The sequence below is a fragment of the Balearica regulorum genome, chromosome 1, assembly GCF_011004875.1.
Source record: "Balearica regulorum gibbericeps isolate bBalReg1 chromosome 1, bBalReg1.pri, whole genome shotgun sequence".
Taxonomy (NCBI): domain Eukaryota; kingdom Metazoa; phylum Chordata; class Aves; order Gruiformes; family Gruidae; genus Balearica; species Balearica regulorum.
This window is the reverse complement of record NC_046184.1, coordinates 61705278-61725354: the sequence shown is the minus strand read 5'-3', so window position 1 is coordinate 61725354 and position 20077 is coordinate 61705278. Positions and strand designations below refer to the sequence as shown.

General features: G+C 41.6%; 1 protein-coding gene across 4 annotated transcripts in view; it reads left to right on the top strand.

Annotated features, from left to right (window-relative positions):
• Window positions 1–6190: 6190 nt before the first annotated feature.
• STAB2 (stabilin 2) overlaps window positions 6191–20077 on the top strand; it is a 90076-nt gene continuing 76189 nt past the window's right edge. The window contains exons 1-7 of one of the 4 annotated variants that reach the window (XR_012835730.1): window positions 6191–6596; window positions 11006–11139; window positions 11877–11992; window positions 16002–16087; window positions 17024–17093; window positions 19495–19590; window positions 19896–20021. Coding sequence is in view for 3 of the 4 variants with exons in the window: in XM_075754689.1 (XP_075610804.1) it covers window positions 6525–6596; window positions 11006–11139; window positions 11877–11992; window positions 16002–16087; window positions 17024–17093; window positions 19495–19590; window positions 19896–20021 (700 nt within the window). In the remaining variant the exon portion in view is untranslated. The remainder of the gene's footprint in view (window positions 6597–11005; window positions 11140–11876; window positions 11993–16001; window positions 16088–17023; window positions 17094–19494; window positions 19591–19895; window positions 20022–20077) is intronic. The other 3 variants (XM_075754689.1, XM_075754680.1, XM_075754699.1) reach the window with 3 other exon arrangements.

Here is a 20077-nt window from a genome sequence, read left to right as displayed (position 1 = left end):
GGAAGACAATGAAAGATAACATTGTGTTATTCCATTTGTGGAAATTACACCAGCTTGTCTTCTGTATGATTTTCTTTCTCGAACAAATTTTGAGATGGCTTTTCCTAGACAAGATAATTGGATGAAATCAATTCACTATAGCCTTAAACATACACATTTGGATAATGTTATAAAGGCTGCATTTAAAAGGAAGGGGGGGGGGGGAACAACTGAGCAAAGGTTGATTGCTCCACATCATTATCTGCAATTCAATTCTATTACTAGTAAATTATTAACTATATTAAGCTAACCTTGTTTAAGTCTGACTAGTCAAAACAAAAGCATTACTACGAAAGCAGACAAGCTCTACAGAGGCCAAAATTACAGTGAACTCTCTGCATTGTCTAGAGCAAGGAAGGAAGTCAGCAGGTAATAACGCCGCAGCAATAACGCAGCCTCTGCTGCTTCCCCCGACTCCACAAGCTCGCTCACCTTACAGTGCCTGGGGTTTCCAAACATCCCCCGTCCTACCACGGCCAACCACAAAGATCTGAAATGTGCGTGCCGCACTCTGTCCTGTTTCTCTACCACGGGGATGGAGACTAACGTACATTTAAAGCAGCAGCAAACCATGCTCCACATCCCTCTGTCCATCCCAAATCCCAGAATCTCGAGGTTTTCCTGGTATTTCGGCCTTACACACTGCAACCTTAGCAGAACTGCAGGAGTACAAGACACACATACAAACAACCCCAGCCTCCTTCCTGCCTAGATGTTTATAAACTGCAAAATACGTTTGCTTAAGAATTGCCATCAAGATCCATTTCAGCCACCTTCTCATCTTGTGTAAGCCCATTATTGGTTCCTTGTTTCCGCTATCCTTTGATCACATCTTAAAGCTGAAGCTTCTTACATGCTGACATTACACAAACAGCCAGATGTTAATTCAAACTACAAGGTTTTTTTGGTGTACTTATCCAGCAGCTGATAACTGTGATTCATTTTATTCCGAATCTGTGCAAGGAATATGTGTTATATTTATACTCCATTAAATAGGAGATTTAATGATTCTGAAGAGTGCTATATCACCAGGAAGAGCCACAGTGCTCAAAAAAGTCAAGATTTTGTACCAGGACCGTATCTTCTGAGTTTATCATGCCATTAGCTGGCAGCAACGTGGGACCAGAGTCAATGCATGGTCTATCAAGAACTGCAATGCAGGAGATTCAGAGCAGAGACAGGGACACAAAAATGGCTTTAATATTCTTCTACATCACCTGCACTTCCAGGGCCAGGTTACTAAGTCCTTCCCTTCACCCCCATGGCATTGCCACCCAGGAGCCCTGTAGCTTCATCCCACTGTACATCTTGGCCTAAATGTTTCACAGTGGAACGTGGGGAATACTTCCCACAAATTGGGAGTTTATTTATAATAAGTCCTATATCCTGCTGGACCTAGAGGGCATGGGGCCTTACCTACGGCTTGAGCATGACACTCATTTTTTTAAGCAACGTGCTTTTACAGCATGAGAGGGTAGCAGAGGTACCTGTGAGCAGTCCCTGATTTTGTGGTCATTCCCTTTAAAGCACAGTGCTGATTATAAGCTCAGCCTTACAGTTCCTCCACCTAACACCCCTTTAAAATTTGTAGCAAATAACATTGTCCAAGTTAGCACCGCGTACGCTACTCTCCTCATGTCCTCCTAGAAAAGCCCTCTCTGCCACGGCCTCAGCTAGAATGCCTTTTGTTTACAATTTCACCAGCTGAAAGACTCTTTTGAGAACAAAAAAAAAAAAAAAAAAAAAAAGAAGAGGGGAAAGAAAGAAAGCTGAAGAGGCCACTATGAGGATCTAATCTATGGCTAAGACCACCCCTTGACTGGCAGTCTGCATTGCCATCAGCTGTATGCATCATGAACACATTCGGGTTTAGATCAGCTGTCTGTGCCTTCTCCCTCATTAACATTGATAAAAGCGATGGCCTCTGCCGGGCGCACGGCATTCCTCAGCATACCAGCTGCAGCTCTATCTTAATGCATCCGATGGGCTTGGAGAATTAATTAGTTCTGATAGTCACCATGTTTCAAAATGATGGCTGTCATAACCCCGCAGATAAAATTACACACCCCTAGAATTTTCCACATTGCCCATTCAGACTCTCCATAGGCCACCGTTGGCTTCCTCAGATGTATGGCACTGGAAAGATTTAACTTGCCAAACCTTTTTTTTTAATCTCTTTGTTATGTTCCAATTAAGTCTGTGTTAATCAAAGGCAGTATTTCCCAAATATTCCCCCCTTCCCTTTCACCGAGCCTCCTCCTATGCAACTTGATGGTTTGTGCCCCCCTTCCTCCCACCTACAATTAGCATTCAGACGTTTCTCTTGGCAGAGCCAAAGCCTCCCTCCCCCTAGGAAGCTTTCTTCTTCTGAGCACATTTTATCTTTTCCTACCCCTCTGCAAGGTGCTTTAGCCAGTTTCCAAACAAAGAGCAAAGTGACTTTCCTCAGACATGTGGAGCCTCAAACTGTATTCAAACACCCCTGGGACAGTTTTCCTGCTGCGACTGGCCCTAAAAGAGAAGCCACATACAGTAAAAAAAGAGTAATTCATTTATTTTCTGCTGCTTACTTTCAAATTACTAAGGAAGAATATTAAATTTAGCCCAAGACTACCCTCACCCTTGGTATTCTCTAAGACCTCACTAACAAGGCTGCTCCCTTGGGAGAGGAGCTGAGCTGCAAGTAGGGTGGTACGTACCAGAAAAGCAGTACCAGCTTTTATTATGCAGAGCTCATGGGTGTCCAGGCTGCAATGAGTGCTCTGCTTCCAAATGCTCATATTTCTGTTGTATTTCTTCCTCTAAAATGGTATCTTTGTCATATGATTGCTTGTGAAATGGCTGAGCTTTGTATGAGTCTTTGAGAGCTCATCATACGCTGTTCAATCATCTCTGAGAGCGCTTCATGTTCAGAAAGTTTGGGGAAATGATATACAATGCAAGTCATATAGTCAATAATCAATTAAAAATTTTTTAAAATGCAAGAAATTACGTGGTTACCAACACCATGTAGTTGCACCAGTGAGTGCTGCAACCATCATGCCTGTATCTCCACTGGTTTTTACTCACTTTTAAACTGACATCATGTGCCAGATGCCTTGCTTTGAGAAAAAACAACTAGGTTATTGTTACACTGAAATAAATTGCAGCACAAAACATTGTTTTCAAAAACACCTACATAAATGAACCATTGCATTTTCTCTGGTTGGTTGACATTTTCAGCACAGAAATAGAAGGAGCAACTTGGAAAGAGGCAGTAGGTGGATGAAGAAAGTAAAAAGGCAACCAGCTCACATCTGCTGAGCATCCCGTCCAGCAATGCCATAGCAGAGCAGAGGAAGGCTGTGACAGTCTGTGACATGCATGAGTCTATGCCGCAGCACATGGTATTTGCAGTATTATAGCACACACAACGATGCTTACTGATCTTTTTCACTGGGCTGCTTGCAACCTGGAAGTTTTCAGAGGTAGAAGGGTGACTAGCAGCTGCGACACGGAGCATCGGAGTGGCTGGGATGTCCCCAGGAAGGCTTGGCTGGGGTCTTCTGTATCAAATTGATCCCAGCTTTCGGGTGCATCTGTGCCCACAGTCACTGTCACTCCCACATTCCTTGCTCTCACTTCCCTCACCTGTATCCACATTATTTTAAAAAAAATCCAAGGAGACGAACTCCACAAACACATTCGTATTTTGATATTTGTCGTCTAAGGCTTCCAAAATTTTCACCTTCTTCAAGGAACCGAAGAGATCCAAGATCTCGCCACCACTCCGGCTGGACATAGAAAGAGGTACAGCACAAAGCTAAAATAAAATATCTCATTAAATCCAGGAAAAAGTAAGAGTAGGAAATGCAAGAAAATGAAGACCTGAGCTGTAAGAGCAGGGAGGTAACAAGAACGTGATAGCTTGCCACTACGACCCCGGAGGAGGACAGCCCCTGAAATACACGGGCTGGACATCGAGGGCAGGAGATGGAGGAGGGCCAAGACAAAAGTCGGCACCGATGCAGCAATGCGCAGGGTAACGGGCTGATGGGTGAAATCCCCGCTGGGGATCCCTGAGACACGCGGACCCCTCAGCACTCTGTGGCCCGGGCACCAGCAGGAGAAGAGGAGGAAAGACGCAGGTCCCAGCCTGCAGAGACCACCAGCGTCACGTTTCTCAAAGCAAAGGGTGACACCCAGCAGACAGGGCTTCCTGCCCACGCTGACAGCATGCCAGCACCCAACACCAGCATGGACAGCAGCGCCGGAGCCAGCTGCTGCCCAGTACCTCGGGCACTGGCCAGGCCCCCAAGGCAGCCATCGGCAGCAGTGCCACACTGCACAGGCTGGTTTGAGTGTCACGGTGCCACCTCCCCACCTTCTGAGTCCCCGGGGAGCCCGTCCCGAGTGCCGGGTGATGTATTAGCCTGTGTTTCTGCCCAGAGCAGGGCAGAAGCTGCCAGGCAGAGCTATAGTTAGAGCCTGGCACGGTCTGTATTTAACCCCCGCGAACGAGGAAAGTCCCTGTCACCAACACGAGGAAAGGGTGGCTGGTTCCTCCAGAGCAGGGAAAGCGGTCATCATGGGGGTTAGCGGGGAGACCGCACTCCGACACGAAGGGAGAGGAAGGAAAGAGAAAAAGGGTTTACTTGACACAAATGCCTATACGGGAGGTAGGAGCAGATAACAAGAGAGCTGATGTGTGTTGCTTTTTATCTCGATCTACAGGACAGGAAAGGGATGTGCTTGATTTACAGCTCCTTTCATCGCTGTGCTGTCTGAAGTGGCAACAGGCAAGAAACCCAGCTGACCTCAAGCTGCTTGCAGAAGCTGTCAGCTCCTGCCATCACACACGCAGGGACCAGGAAAATGTGTTTTGCCCAGGTAGTGTAGACCCTGCCCAGAAAGCCACCCTGCCCACGTTCCAACAAGGTACAGCTGCAGAAGATGGAGGATAAGTTTTACTCCCAAACATACCACGCAGGATGGGACGCAGCCATGGGCTATCTCACATGGGGGAGAAGATCCTCCAGGATTCTACTCTTTTGGAGAAAAACCTGACCATTCCTTCCGCCAGGCCAGATTGTACCTTGTATGCAAAACCAAAGTAACATGAGAGGCCTTGACCTCAGAAAAGAGAAACAGCATTTCTCAGGGCCATACGTACCGTCAGCACGTACATCACAACCCCTGGCTGCTATCTTGTTTGTATAAACAAGAAATTATTTTCTTTCCTCATCGCATAGCAGAAAGGAACAGGATCTGATGGACTCACAGGAAACATCTTGCCCTGCCACCTCCTACCAGCAATTTTGCAGTATTCAGAGCATATAACAAAAGTAGATTAATTTGTGCATTATATGTGTACCACTAGTGAGTTCTTTAGGAAAACAATATGGAGTTCAAGATAATAGGTTACAAGTGCATCAAACATTACTTTTGTGGTCTAAAGGTGAATGCAGCATCTATCCATGACTACAGGTTGGACTTTGGGAGAAAGCACTATGTTTACAGCCACTGCGGACTCTTCAAAAACTTAACCTAGCTTCAAAGCACAACTTTGTATTAAGGCACCCTTATGGAGTGCCTTCAAATGACTGCAAAATGATAATGTCAGTGGCACCAAGCAAAGCTAGCAAACTGGAGGCAGCCAAATTATTATGCATTTAAGACATGAGAGGGGCTGCCCTCACAAGACTTAGCAGAGCAGCAGCAAAGAGTGGCACTAGAAAAGAACTGAACAACTCTGAGAAGAAAAAGAAATGTTAGTCTTGCTTTTGGCAAATGAAAATGTCTGTCTACTCATCCCTCATAATCATATGCAAGTAACACAGCTGAGTTAATTTTCCTCTGCTTAGCTCCAGGAAATCAGTCAAAATGATTTAAGAAAAATAGCAAAACGAAAAAAAAAAAATCTCCCTTTTTATCTGCCTAACCAAAGCTGTTTTTTTGGCCTCCTGAGATAAAGTCAGTAGCCTTTCTCCCAGAACCACATTCAAGGGACCCACCCTTACGTTATTAGGGCTGAAAATCCAACTCCCAAAGATGCTTTGCTCTGCCTCAGAGCAGTTGAACAAATGTACCGATAACAAGCACAGCCGTTGCTCCCATCCCCTGTCCATGCCCACCTAAAAGAAGGAAACATCTTCTGTCCTGACAGTTCAGTGTCCTTGGTTTTGTACTGTCAACAGCTTCAGAGAGAGGGATAAATGGACAGAGCCCCGACAGGATATCCTGTCATTCAGTTAGGAAGGGTTTATTCAGCTCTGCAGTGAAAACTTTCGGCAAATACCCTGCGTTTGGGAATTTTTCCTGCCTGCAGGCAAGCGTCGCATGCCGTATCCTTCACTCATTTTCCTTCAGGAAGACAAGAGTCCTGTTCAACTATTTGCCTAAGAATGCAGAAGAAACAGCACCTCTAACAAACAATCACTTTACATCAGAATTTTAGTTCTCCTGTCTGGAGGGCTCTGAAGCAAAAAAAAATAAAATTCTTCACAATGGAAGTTTTATGCTTTTTGGCTTTTTTGGCTGCAGTGAAACTGTGTTTGACATCACAAGTCCCAGATGAGGTAAGAAGCAGCTTTTTATTTAAGTAATGAATTATTATATGTCTGTATTACACTATAGGGGTAGGGATTATTTCACTGTTATAGAGAGAGTAGTTACCAGATACTGTATCTTATAGAAGAAAAGCCCACTTTAACAGCCACTGATGCATATGACACTGAATTATAAAATAAGAGCTTTGTAATTCAGTCCTCTGAAATAACAGAAATGCATCTGTTTACTCCACATGAGAATTTGGCTCAAAGGAGTACACCAAAAAAGTGTCTAAAAAAATGGCAAAAGGCCGTAGCTGACACATTCATCGAAAGCAACAAAATTGCTAGAATTTCTGATAAGTCAGAAGATGACAGCAGAAATTTTTCCACAGTGAAAATTATCCACTCTACTAACCACAAGGAGGAAAAGCTATTTCAGATAGGTGGGGGAAAAGTTCTAAGGAATTGAGCTATCGGAAGTAATTGTATGAAGTTATAAATGTAAGTAAAAGATTTGTAGACTTTTGGGGAAGTGGTGCATTTGTCACAGACAAATCCTATGGATCTGTGGAATTTCACAAAATCTGCTTTCACCACCCTTGTAGAGAGGCAGAAAGCATTGGGTTACAAATCTGAACCAGGAGCTCAACAGCAAGACATTCGCTCATCTTAACTGTCTCACAACATAAGGCTTTAAATTACTGCGTTCTGGAGAAAAAAAAAAAAACCCACTTGTAGAACAGAAAACAAAAGAACAGGGAGAAATTGGGGGGAGGGGGGAAACCACTCAGGTTATTTTTTTGTTGTTTGTTTGTTTGTGTTTTCTAAATGGAAAAATATTTTGAAAAGTACAAACAAGTACTGGGAAATGTGTTAAAACTTATTCTGTCTCTAAAAAAAAGAGCCACAAACAAATCACCTTTCTTCCGTTTTCCCTAATAACAAAAAGGGAAAATGAGGAAATGGGAGAAAGTGGAAATAACTCCACCATTCCAAAATAAATAATGTTTAATAGCTGGCGGTAGGGAAAGGGTATAACTTATTTTTATCTAGATTTTACCTTTTCAAAATCTCTTTGAATTTTCTTGTTCCAAAAATGAAATTTTGTGGGGTGCCTTTCTGATGACAATTTCTGCAATGGGATAATTTCAGTCACTCCTCTCAACAGCTTTTTCACTTCTGAACGTGAATACCCTACCAGCCCAGCAGTTTACCCAGCCTCAGACCCTTAATGGCTTACTCTGAGCACCGGCAAGGAGCAGGGCTTCAGTAGCATACATGCTTAAAGACTCAGAGAAATCAGCCAACGCTCTGAGTTTATGATTCTTCAACATTAACAGTACTGATTTGACTCAGTGGAAATGCTCAGGGAAGTTAAGATGCCCAGACTGTGTGTTTCTGCTTTGTTGGTTCTTGCTCTGGTGCGCGAGTCATTTCTCATTAAGGATGGGCCATTAAGGTGGCTGCACTGGTGCTGAGCACCAGGGTTTTGAAAGGCTTGAAGCATTCCCCTTATGTTGGTGCCTCGTGAGGTGGTTTTGGACAGGAAGCAAGGTGCAGAGATGCTTTGGTTTGAGTTTGTGGAGCCACCTTAGACTCGAAGCCTGAAGAGTGCCAAAGCCCAGGTGCCCCAGGAGCGCCAGGCTCTGCCGAGGGGGCAGGGAGGCTGCTCGGTCCTCCCAGCACGGCACTGCTTGCTGCTGCTTTGCCAAGTGTCTGATCAAGCTGTATCCACATTATACCCACACCCAGAAAAAGGTCTCATTTTTATTTCAAAGATGCCTGAAATGCATCAATGCAACAGTAAGAGGTTTCACTAACCAAATACTTGAATGTTAGTCAAATCAGATTTCAACAGTACATTTATAAAGACTAAAATTTGACAACTAAATAGATGTTGAAATGCACTTATGCCTGGCTGATGACTATCAGTTCCCTCAGAACTCATACAACTTAATCTCCTTATCAGTGTCTGTGATACATCCTTACAATCTTCACTACTGAAATGTTCTGCTATCACAAACAGTGAAGGAAGAATAACTAACAAGGGGAGAAACCTCTGGAGTGAGGGTTTCATCCAGGACTACCACGGTGTGGCACATGTAGAAATCCTGCCCAAGGTGCCAGTGTACCCACCCAGGCCAACTGTGAGCTGCTGCAATGAGGCTGCAGCATCCCACACGTGCCCAGAAGGTCCAGTAGTACCTGGACAGCACGAGGTTGCACATGCACAGATGTTGTTTAGGAATCCCTGGACAGAAATACTGGAGGATGTCTATCAAGCAAGACATGAGAGCACTGCAATGGGCTCCATCCTTGGAAGTAGTGGCTTGGATTAAACCCTAGATAGCAAATAACCTGAAGCTGCCTGCTGTGACGCTGCTGCACAGAGGGTTAATGGTCAATTTGCCGAGGTGGGGGACAAGGAAGACCTTGCGGGGGGGGGTGCACAAGTCCCATTCATGTGCACAGGAACTGCCCAGACAGGCCTGCCCTGACGCTCCCCATCCAGGAGGGCTATTGCCGAACTGGGCAGGCTCCAGGGAAGAGCTGGGAAATGACTCAAGAACAGGGAAAACAGAGTCATAGCAGGGAATTCAAGAAATGCTACTTATTTAGGTGCACAAAGAAAGTTTACTTTGATCTCAGACTGTAAGTATTCATAGGAAGGGAGTAGTAAGCTTGGTAGCAGAACAGCTTCCTACCTGTCACGCAAACTACAGAAAAGCAATGGCTGGAGACTGAGGCAAAGCCATCACAGACAAATTATGACAGAAGCAACATACCAGAGCTTGGTTTTCCACAACTGACCATTTCCAAATCAAATTAATGCTTTCTAAAAGATCTTCTTGTTCGAACTAAATTTCATGCAAGAACCTCCATTAGCCTGTATTATGCTCCTCTGGTATAATTGTCCTTCTGGCTTTATAATCTGGAAACTACTTAACACATCCACAGAAAACTACTAACAGATTTAAATATTTTCAAATGGATGATGCTGCTAGAACTGGCGCCTACATACATACAGACGTGAACGCACACACACACAGTGGGCAGGTACAGTTTTTCAAGATAAACATTAAGCACTTCCTCATGTTGGGCTGGCAATGATTCAGACATTGCCTTAACTGACTACTCTGCTGCTTAATTGAAATCCCTTTCAGAGAGTTCACTTCAATTCTACTGTGTCAGACAGGAAACCTGTCGTGGTCAATATTGCTTAAGTGAGTTAAGACCACCTAAATGGGTCCATACTTAGAGCACAGTGGATAAATGGTTATCTCGGAATAGAAAATGGAACACTTTGCAGTACGTCCTCTCCAAGAATGGTGATTTCATTTATTACTTTTTGTTTGTTTTAAAGATCATATTTTGCATTATATAATTTCTCACAATTTTTTAATTATAAACTTACTTCTACAAATACTTACCAGGAAGAAAGAAGATAAAGCCAATATTAGACAGAGTTCAGCAAAGACCTTTTGCTTTAAATAGATCAACTGTTTTAGTAGTAGGAAACAGACACTATTTTTGGTATATAGACATTTTCAAATCTACAATTCTACAACCACAAAATAAAATGCAAGCGCTGCAACAACACCCTAAGCCTTTTGTCCTTTTTGCCATCTTCTCAAGTCATTTGTCAGATTTGCATTCTTGAAACTGGGACCTCCACAGCAAGGGGCACAAGCCCTTGGCATTCGAGCTGGAAGACTATGGCCAGGTTTCCTAAGCTGGGCTGGTTCATTCTGTGGCTTTCTCTAGGTAAAAAAAGAGGAGGCTGCGCTTCTCAATGTGCTGTGGTGGGCTCAGGCCCTTAATTTCTACCAGATTTCGGTGCAAAGCTAGACATCGTTCTTTTACACCAATTTGAACATACCAGCCATAGTCCTTTAGTTCAGTATGGTGGTGCTGATAATATGAAACCCAGCCTTTTGATATGAGCAAAGGCTTGTGCTGTGCTCTGTATGCACAGAGCCACGAGCAACTTCCTCCACACCTTATGTTTCATTTTGCATTGAATGGAGAAGGCATTTGCCGGCACTTGTTTCTCCATCCTGCTTTGGGTTTGCAAGGCAACTTCAGAACTAATGCTCCGTAGGCTGATGCTGTGTCCGTAACCTGGCTTTCAAGCCTGCTGAACTTAGCGTTTGTTGATAAAGCATTCTTAGGAGAAACATGACACTTGGAAGGGTTTATCCTGCAGTGGCTGGACCTATCTTGTGCGGACAAGATTACTGCAAAGCCCTAATATGTGGTCTGTTATCTAGTTTATCTCCAGAGCAGGGAGCTCCTGCTGAACAGGATAGAGCTTGTTGTGGCTGAGAGTGAGAAGAGAGTTAAATTTGTCGTTTTTCAGCAATGCCACTGGGGGCAGCGCTAAACCAACTCAAAGAACTTTTTCCTTCTGTTTAATTAATCTTCTCCTGTTACAGATGAAGAAGCACTGTCAACAAAAGCTGCTCATTCAAATGAAAACTGAATGCTTACCTTGCTCTTTAAACCTCGAAACCCAGTGCCCTGCTGGTTACACCAAAATTACCAATGGGACTGGGATACCAAACTGCAGGTATCTGTTCTGTCAGAGCTTTTCTCATAATTATAATATTATTTATAATTGTAGTAATATTAAATATTGAATATATTATGATTATTATAATATTAATTCATATGACAAATTATATTGGCTTCACTAAGTCCCAAACTCAAGCTTCACTCAGAGTACTTCAAGCCTAAAGTTAATCAGCAAATGGTATAAGAGGAAAATAAACATTGCTATCGATGGCCTATCAGATTTTATTTTGAGTGATATCATAAAATCACTTCCTTGTTTATTCTGCATACTTGATATGAATGATATATAAATATCATATCATAATTATATATTACCATATAAATGATATTTATATATCATTCATATATATTATCGTATAAGTAACAGATTTTTCAAACTGCAGATTGGGGAGGGGTGGGGGGTGAAGGGCAGGAAGAAATATCTCAAAACAAATTTGAAATCTTGCCTTTCAGATTAAAAAAACGATTTCAAATCAAAACTTAGAGAAAACTGCTGTGTTTAGGTTGCAGAAATGAAAAAAAAATTACTATGCAAAAGAAACAGCTTCAAGGATCTTTTTTTAGACCTCAATGTGCAATGTATGTTTTAATGAAAAAAAAAACCAGATCAATACAACTAAGCTTACAGTGTTCTTGTCTGACACTGAAAGGAGAAGAGGAGGTTAAGAATTTCATTTTTCCCCAGAGGAGGCTTTTAAGTACTTTAAAGCAGCTCCAACTTCTTTTCCTCAGGTATTATCTAGAAGTTAAAACACACACACTTTCTTTTCTGGGATGTCGGCATCATTGTATGAAGGAATTTGAACAACCTGAGTGCTGCCAGGGACACTGGGGCCCAGACTGCATGGGTAAGTTCTTTTTCTTGGGTTTGGGGGGTGGGGAGTGTGTGTGTGTGATAGAATTTGAGTAGAAGTAAAAGTGATTTTTCTTCTTTTCAGAAATTATTGCCATGAGAAGATTGCTCCTCAGAACTTATTATAGGAATAGAAATAAACAGCAGTTTCAGCCAAACCTTAGAGGATTTGGAGAAAAACCCATATTCAAAGCCTCATTTAAAAAGAAAAATTCATAAGGGGAAAAAAAAAAAAAAAAAAAACTCAGGGAACCCCCTTGCTTTTGAGATTTTCAAAACAAATCATTTCAGTCAATGCCTGTAAAATGACTTTTCATTTGGGAGGATCCCCACAACAGATTTTAAAAATTAAAATTTTCAAACCACAAGTTTAAATGTTTAATTTTAGGTCAAAAATACCCTCATCTGAGTCTGAATTATTTAAAAATCTCTTTAATTCTTTACTTTTTGATGCAAGGAGTGTCTTTTCTTTCAGCTCGATTAGAAACAGCTTTTCCCTCCAAGTTTTTTTGAACCTCCAGTGAATGCTAAAGGCCATTCCTGAAGCAGGGGTAATCAGGATCGCCTCTCCTCCCACTGCCCCTTCCCCAGGAAAAGCCTTTCAGCATCTCCACAAATGCATCAAACCTCACTGAGGTGGGTATCAAGACCCGCAGAGGAAGTTTCCCTGCCCAGACAAAGCATTTCCTCCTTCAGTTAATGGTTTAGATAATGGGGTAAAGGTCTGGTTCAACATATGTGAAATCCTTTTGTCCACAAAATAGATAAAAAATTTATTTTTAGCATGGCCCAAGCTATGATTTACATACCAGTCATTTATCTACTAAAGTAAAATAGCCAAATCCCAACTTAGGGCTACTTCTATAGAAAAGATAGGCGGAGAGCTGAGTACATCGTGTGTAGTCCTGTCTTCTTCTGAAGACAACCACTTGTGTGGTGATTCACCATTTTTCCACCAAATGCAGCCAAAGTGCCCAGTAGGAGGAAGGCAACGCTACGTGTGATTGTCACACCATACTTCAGGGTGCTCTGGGAGGCCCCATGAGGGACGTGGGTCTTTCCAGAGAAGGGCAGAGCTCGCTGCCCCTGAGCCACAGCCCTGCCTGCACCGCCGTGGGCAGGAGGCTGCAGAGGCGAGGAAGCCCTCTCTTCCTTCAGACAAACTTCCTGACCCCAAAAAGCAAAGAATCAAGGTCTCAGCATTGTTCCAGCTGTCATTTGGAGGAAGAAAATAGCTCTTTGCATTATCGCAATCTCTCTAAGAGCATAAGGCATGCCTTGAAATGTTTGGAGGAAAGCCGGTCCTTCCTGAGGCCAGAGAAAAATCCCTGACTAGGGGTTTACTTCACATTCAGCACCTGATGGCAATGACAAAATTAGGTCTTAAATGCACTCTGACTTCCTTAAACGATAGCACACGCTGAAACACACAGTGTGAATGAAAGATGTTTTGTCCCCTTTCTTCCCCGCAAAGCACTCCGAGCCAACAAGCCGCACGCCCATCCCTCTGTAAAAAGATGTCAAGGAAAAAGGGAAAAGAACGGCAGAAAAACGTCCAGGGAAAAAGAGCACAGCCTTTTAACACTGCCAGTATCGTCTGACCACAGATGCCAAAGCTGGTGGAGCTCAGATGCCCCACACGTGTAACTGATGGGCTTCAGTGGGAGCTTCTGCCTACCTCAGCTCTGGCCAAATATTTGCACGGCTCCAAAGAAAAGCCTGGGAGCAAACTGAAAGGTGCATGGTATGGGCAACTGAGTAGAAAGCACTGTAAGAATAAAGAAAAAAAAATCCAAGATGATAGATAATAAACCTAATTCTATCAAATTCTACATCCAAAATACATCTTTACAAGTTCTACCAACTGCTTCAGCCTGCAGGGAGTCAGTTGAAGTAATCCAAGAGGCTGCATTTGAGAACGCTTAGAAAGTGCTGAATGAAATTCTAAGAGACAAAAAAGCTGATAGATTTAAGCTCTTTTAGTCTAGGTATTAAGATTTGGCCTCTGGTCTCTGACAGCTATAGGAGATAAGCAGAAACATCTCTTTCTCACTACTTTTCAAAAAAAACCATCCTCAACAAAAGCAAAGGTCCCGCTTCTCCCCAGCACCGGGGTGGGTGGCAGCAGGTGACGGTGCCAGCACCGCTCCAGCATCCCAGCGCTGCCTCCTGCGGCCCCGCCGGCCGGGGGGAAGCCCTTTACCTGCCTGACCAAACTCGTACAACAACACAGTAATTTGCTAAACTTCTGATAAAGCGGTCCCTCGGTGGTGGTATCAAAACAAGAGACAAGTGGTAGTGAAGACAAGAGGAAATGTAGTGAATATTAACTGCAAAAAACCTGTTATGTCAGCAATTTTAAAGTATCCTTTCCTAGTACTTATATCATAAAATGAGTTTTCTCATGATTTCTCTATCTTCAATAAAAGCATCAGTGCAGGTAAAACCGTTTCCATTCTGAGCAAATATTAAACAGTTGGCATCTATGTCAGATAAGATTTAGCTATCACATGGTAGCCAGAAAACAAGATTCACTAAAAGCCACTCTGAAGATTAAAGTATATGTATTTATTACTTTACCTCATTTCTGGTTGTTTCATCTCAATTCTTAATAAATGCATGTATGAGATAAACTGCACTAAAGTTTTATCTTTATGTTTACTGTTCTTTCACGAGAAGCTTACTCAGATCCAGCAGACCTCACACAGCCATTGTGAAGGAATAGATTAGGAATTATTAACAGATTGGTATAAAGCCAAAGCCTTCACTAAAATTAGTTGTATATATATACACATCCACTTATTTGCTCATCACTCTGTCCAAATCAAATTAATTTTCATGAAAACTTCCATATCACTTAAACACTCTAAGTCAGGATTAAGTTACTCAGTGGGAGCATAAATCCAGTGCTGCCCATCTCCACCCACACAGAACAGACTGAGACTCTTTGTAAACAATAAATCTACCAGTAAGGTACAGCAGAGAACCTGTGAGGGCAGTGGGAGTTTGATACATTTAGATACCACCTGCATCAGGATTATGGTACCTAATGGGAAGCCCAGTTACAGGAAAGAAGGGCTTATGGAAGTGAGTTAATAAATCATTTCCACGGAGAGGCTGCATGACTATAAAAAATAAGGATATCCCTACAGGAGGAAAAACCTGACAGAACAATGTGACTAAAAATTACTGTAATGAGTATTTCTTATAGGCAACCTTTCAGTAAAAATTTGAATATTGAAAAAATTCAGCCAAAAATTAGACTATTTTGATTTGGGAATGCAGCCATTGTTTCTTATCCTCTCCTGCTGGCTGGGGCTTTTGGTCAGTATACCACTGCCTGTAATCACAGCTCTAGTGCCAAAGGATCTGAAGAGCACAGCACATCTTTGGCACACAAGTTTTTCTAGTGACCACAGCACATTGGACAGAAGTGGGTTATGAGATACCCAAATTTCAATTTCCAAGATGATTTGAATCAAATATCACAGTCTTATGGGAGGTAGCAGGGAAAAGGAAAAAAATTCCACATAAAGCAAATGCAATTTGTGGGGAAAAGAAAAAGGCTTATGCATCTCTGACTTAGCATCAAGTATAATACTGACAGCAAATTTTCAATCAATTAGAATTGAATTAACATACAGAAGAAGTGGTCAGGCAAACTCTACTTGTATCAAAAGAGCTAACAGTTTCGAGTGTCTGCAGACAGAGGTGGATCAGCAGGAACAAAATCAATATGGTACTTCAGAATAAGAAAACTATTTTTTGTGCAATCCTTTGACTATGGTCACTAGTTTATATTCCCAGACTAGAGAGGTCGATGTTCTCTGCTGAAGCTGAGATTCTAGTGAAGAGATTCGGGCAGCTGCAAAATAGCAGCAGTCACTGGAGGTCCCTATCTGGCCCAAAAACCCCGCAGCCTCCGAGGTTGTCACCCCTAATGTGCAAGGGGAGCATAAGGGTCAGAGCGAGCTGACTGATGGCTTAAACGTTGTCATTTCTAGCCTGTCCGGGAGGAGCTGCATCGCCATGCAACAGGAGAGGACGCTGCTCCCAGGGTATAAATGGGGATGGAACATGCACTTGTCAGGTACATCCTTTCTTTTAAATGAAAAAATATATAAAAACAGCATGTAAGCTCTGCTAAGAAATAATGCATATTACATTCTATACATACGTTAAAGGAAAGTATTTCAGAAACTGTAAAGATGATCTTCCTGGAGTTCATTTTCTGCGTGGTTTGCACTAATCTTCACACTATTATTTCTACTTCGGGACTTGAGCGGGACATGGTTTAGTGGTGGACTTGGCAGTATTAGGTTTACGGTTGGGCTTGATGATCTTAAGGGCCTTTCCAACCTAAATGATTCTATGTTTAGATGAAATTATTAAAGAGCTCTTCCATCTTGCCTGCCTGAAACAGGTGGCTTGAGTTCCTCTGGTTTTTGAAGCATGCTATTATTTACAACTTTTTTCCCTAATTAGAAAGGACTTATATTTGGGATTATATGCTCAATACAATGTTCCTTTACTGAGAGTGTGATGTGCAGTGCTTTATAAGTTCAGCCAAAAAGATTTATTTAAAAAACAACTCAAATGAATCTTTTCTATCTCCCCCTCTACTGGTTAATCTTTCCATTACATCAAAAGCACATCTTCTGGAGACATGCAAAAAAAGAGACAAAATGAGAAATAGTCAGAAAATACAACGTAATAATTGTAAAAATTATTTGGACTTTAGGCTTGATTACTGTTCTTTATTGTTAACTTGATATTCAGAACATCTGGTTTGATTTGAAGTGTAAGAGCTAAAAATTTTAAATAAAAAAAAGGCAAAGAGAAAAAAAATCATTCAAAAGACAATGTTTTCTAGATTGCAGTAGTCATCTCTGATTTGCTGATTGAACATTTCATGTTATTTTCTTTTGGCAGCTAAGGATGCTGTTTTCAGACTGCTAAGCATATATCTATCTATATAGAGAGTGATGAGAGATTTAAGTTTTGATTTCCATTCTGTAATTCACAGAAAGGATTTGGTGGGACAGCCTGTGAAAAATGTGCTGAAGATAATTTATTTGGTCCTCGCTGCACATCAGGTAAGGTTGACCTTGCTTTACTGAAGCAGGGAAAACAAGGCGATTGAAAACTTCATTCAGACACTAAGAAATCACAGTGAAATGGGTAGGATGTCTAAGGGTTTCAAGAGAAGCCACCTGCTTCAAGGGAACACAACAGGCAAGGAAAAAAGGCAGCTACTCAATTCCTCATTCACAGTGGGGCTGGACCGAGCTCAGGACCGTACAGACAACACTTAGTGTAGCATTACAAAAATATCTTAATCTTATCTTTAATATCTTTGTTATAGCCAACAGTCAAATAAATGATGGATTAGAATAATCTTTGGGTTCCTGCAGGTATGCCTCCCTGTTAACTAGTTATCATGTTATCCACTTTTCATCCTAAATTAAGGATTTGCATTTATTTGATCTAAATACAGGAGGTTGTTATGGTACTTAAAATATCAAATGCATAATTTATAGTGGGTTACAGTATTTTGAATTTTTTTTTAAATACATCTACAAACTGATGCTTCTGTACTAAGGCATGAAATACTCATGTGGTATAGAAATCAGTTTATCTGACTCAAAAAAAGGCCATTATTAATCAGGCCAAAATTCCTTCTAGGCTAGTACCCCATATTGGAGGCCAATAGTTGATATGTAGGGAAAGAGTACAAGCAGCCAGAGATTGCAATGAAATTGTAGTGTTTAAAGGCTCCTGCTGGATCCATCCTCCGTAAGTTATCTACCTTGCCTCAGAGTCCAGTTCTGCTTTTGCTCTCCACAATATTGTGTGTCAAGGAGCTCCATAATATAGTTAAAAGCGTGAAAAAGGATTAATTTGGTTTAGTTTTTTGGCTGGTAGATGGTTCCATTGGTTGACCATACTTCTATTAGGAGAAGCGTGATACTGAGGGAGGGATCAGAGCTATGTGCACTTTTAAAAATGTATATGTATCACAAGTGTATATATTTGTATAATTTTCCAGTTTTGTCTGTTTCTTAATGAGTTCTAGTATTTTATTTTCCTTCCTGACCCCTGCTGAGCATTAAACAGACACATCACAAAACTCCCTGAAAAAAAAAAATATTAAGAAACGTATCTTTCTTAAGTGGTAATAGTTGTTTAAGTAAAACTCTTTTTGTTCCCTCAAGACCTACATCAAGTTACTTCTAAAGAGAGTCACGAATGGCCTCACTTTAAACGATCTGTGTTGGGCTTTCTACACTACTTGTACACCACTGCTGACTCAAAGGCCCTTTTTCCACCAGCTGTCCACTGGATGCCAGTGTTGATACACAGAAATATAACTGAGCCAACGTTGTCATGAAAATAGGTTACTTGAATGAATTCAATATCATAAATGTAATTATTTTCCAAGAAGCTACTGGAGGATTCAGCTGCGTATTAATTTAAGCAATATTTTACACTTTGGCTTTCAGATATTTGAGCTCCTCTAAGCTTTCTAAGCACCTATAAATACTATGCATTTGTGACTAACTGCTTTTCAGTAATATCTTAGAGATGGCTGTTTTTTATATTAGGACTGCTAACATAGGTAGAATATTACTAATTAATTAGTGTAGGTGATTTGCATGAACACAGGATATGTTTGTAAAGGAAAGAGGACACACTACACTGCAGCTTAAACATGAAGTAACCAATACAACTCTGTAAATCTCAGAGGCTTTTCCAAGTGTAACTGTACAGCGCCTTTTTAAAAAGCATCACTACCATAACTGAAACAGTTATAACTGTAAACCTTTTTAAGTATACATAAGGCTTCAGAAAACATTTATAAAGATGTCTCATTGTTGCCTGGACTCTGAATATGGAGTCTTGTGCGCATAGTCTCACAATGTTCATAACCAGAAATGACAGGATATAGGAGCAGGACCAGAAAAAAGCCTGAGGCCTACACAGTGATTAATTATCCTCTTAATTAAATAAATTCTATTTAGAGATGGGGAAAAGTCACAAAACACAGCTCTTCTGGGGGTGTTTGAGAGAGAGGTAAATAGAATTGAAGCAAAAATGAGCAATTTTTTTAAGAGTTATAAAAATGGCCTATGTTACATGTTGTATTCAATTTTGGCTCAAGACTGTATGTCAATTTTTACAAGTTCTATGGTATTAGCAACTGGTCATTTTGATGTTTCTAGCATGTGTCATGAAGACTTTCAGACCCTCAAGCTAGTATCAGCCTGCAAAAATCAATATGTTATTTACTGATGCATGCAACCCTGAGTATTGATTTTCTCATTAGTGGAAGCCTATAAATTCAGGAACTCAGGTCAATGCTTGGTTTTGGAAAACATCACACTTTGTAATATTTAACAGTTGTTGGCCAGGACACTATTTGCTACGGGTAACCACTAATGATGTCTTTCCAAATATCACTATTATTCAATAACACCAATCCATGTCTCCTTATAGTTTGCGACTGCATTCACGGAGTATGCAACAGTGGAATTACAGGGGATGGAAGATGCACTTGCTTGTCTGGATACAAGGGGCTCAGATGTGATCAGCGTAAGTAGATTGCTTTCTATATAAGATATATTCAACAGCTCTGATACAGTTAGAATTGGCGAGGATGAACACAAAATTAGTCTCAGGTTAGTCTCTCTAGAGCAACCAAACATATACTGAACCTCAAACCCTATGTGTGAGCTCCCATAACCATCATGAGCACTGCAATCACCAGAATAACGACAACAGAAATGGGATCGATGCTCCCTCAATCAGGTGTACTTTGAGCTGGTATCCTGCAGGACGCAAGATCTCCTGGCACAATGTACAGACACAGCTTAACCCTCTCACCCTCTGTCCATCAGCAATAGCTGAATGCGAGGCCTTGCGGTGCCCAACAAACTCCAGATGCACTGCCTCGGGTGATGATGGAAGACAACTGCAATGCACATGTCTGCCCAACTACCACGGGGATGGTACACAATGTGAACGTGAGTAATTTTCATACCCACAAACATGAGTAATTTTCATGTCCACTGAGTTCTTT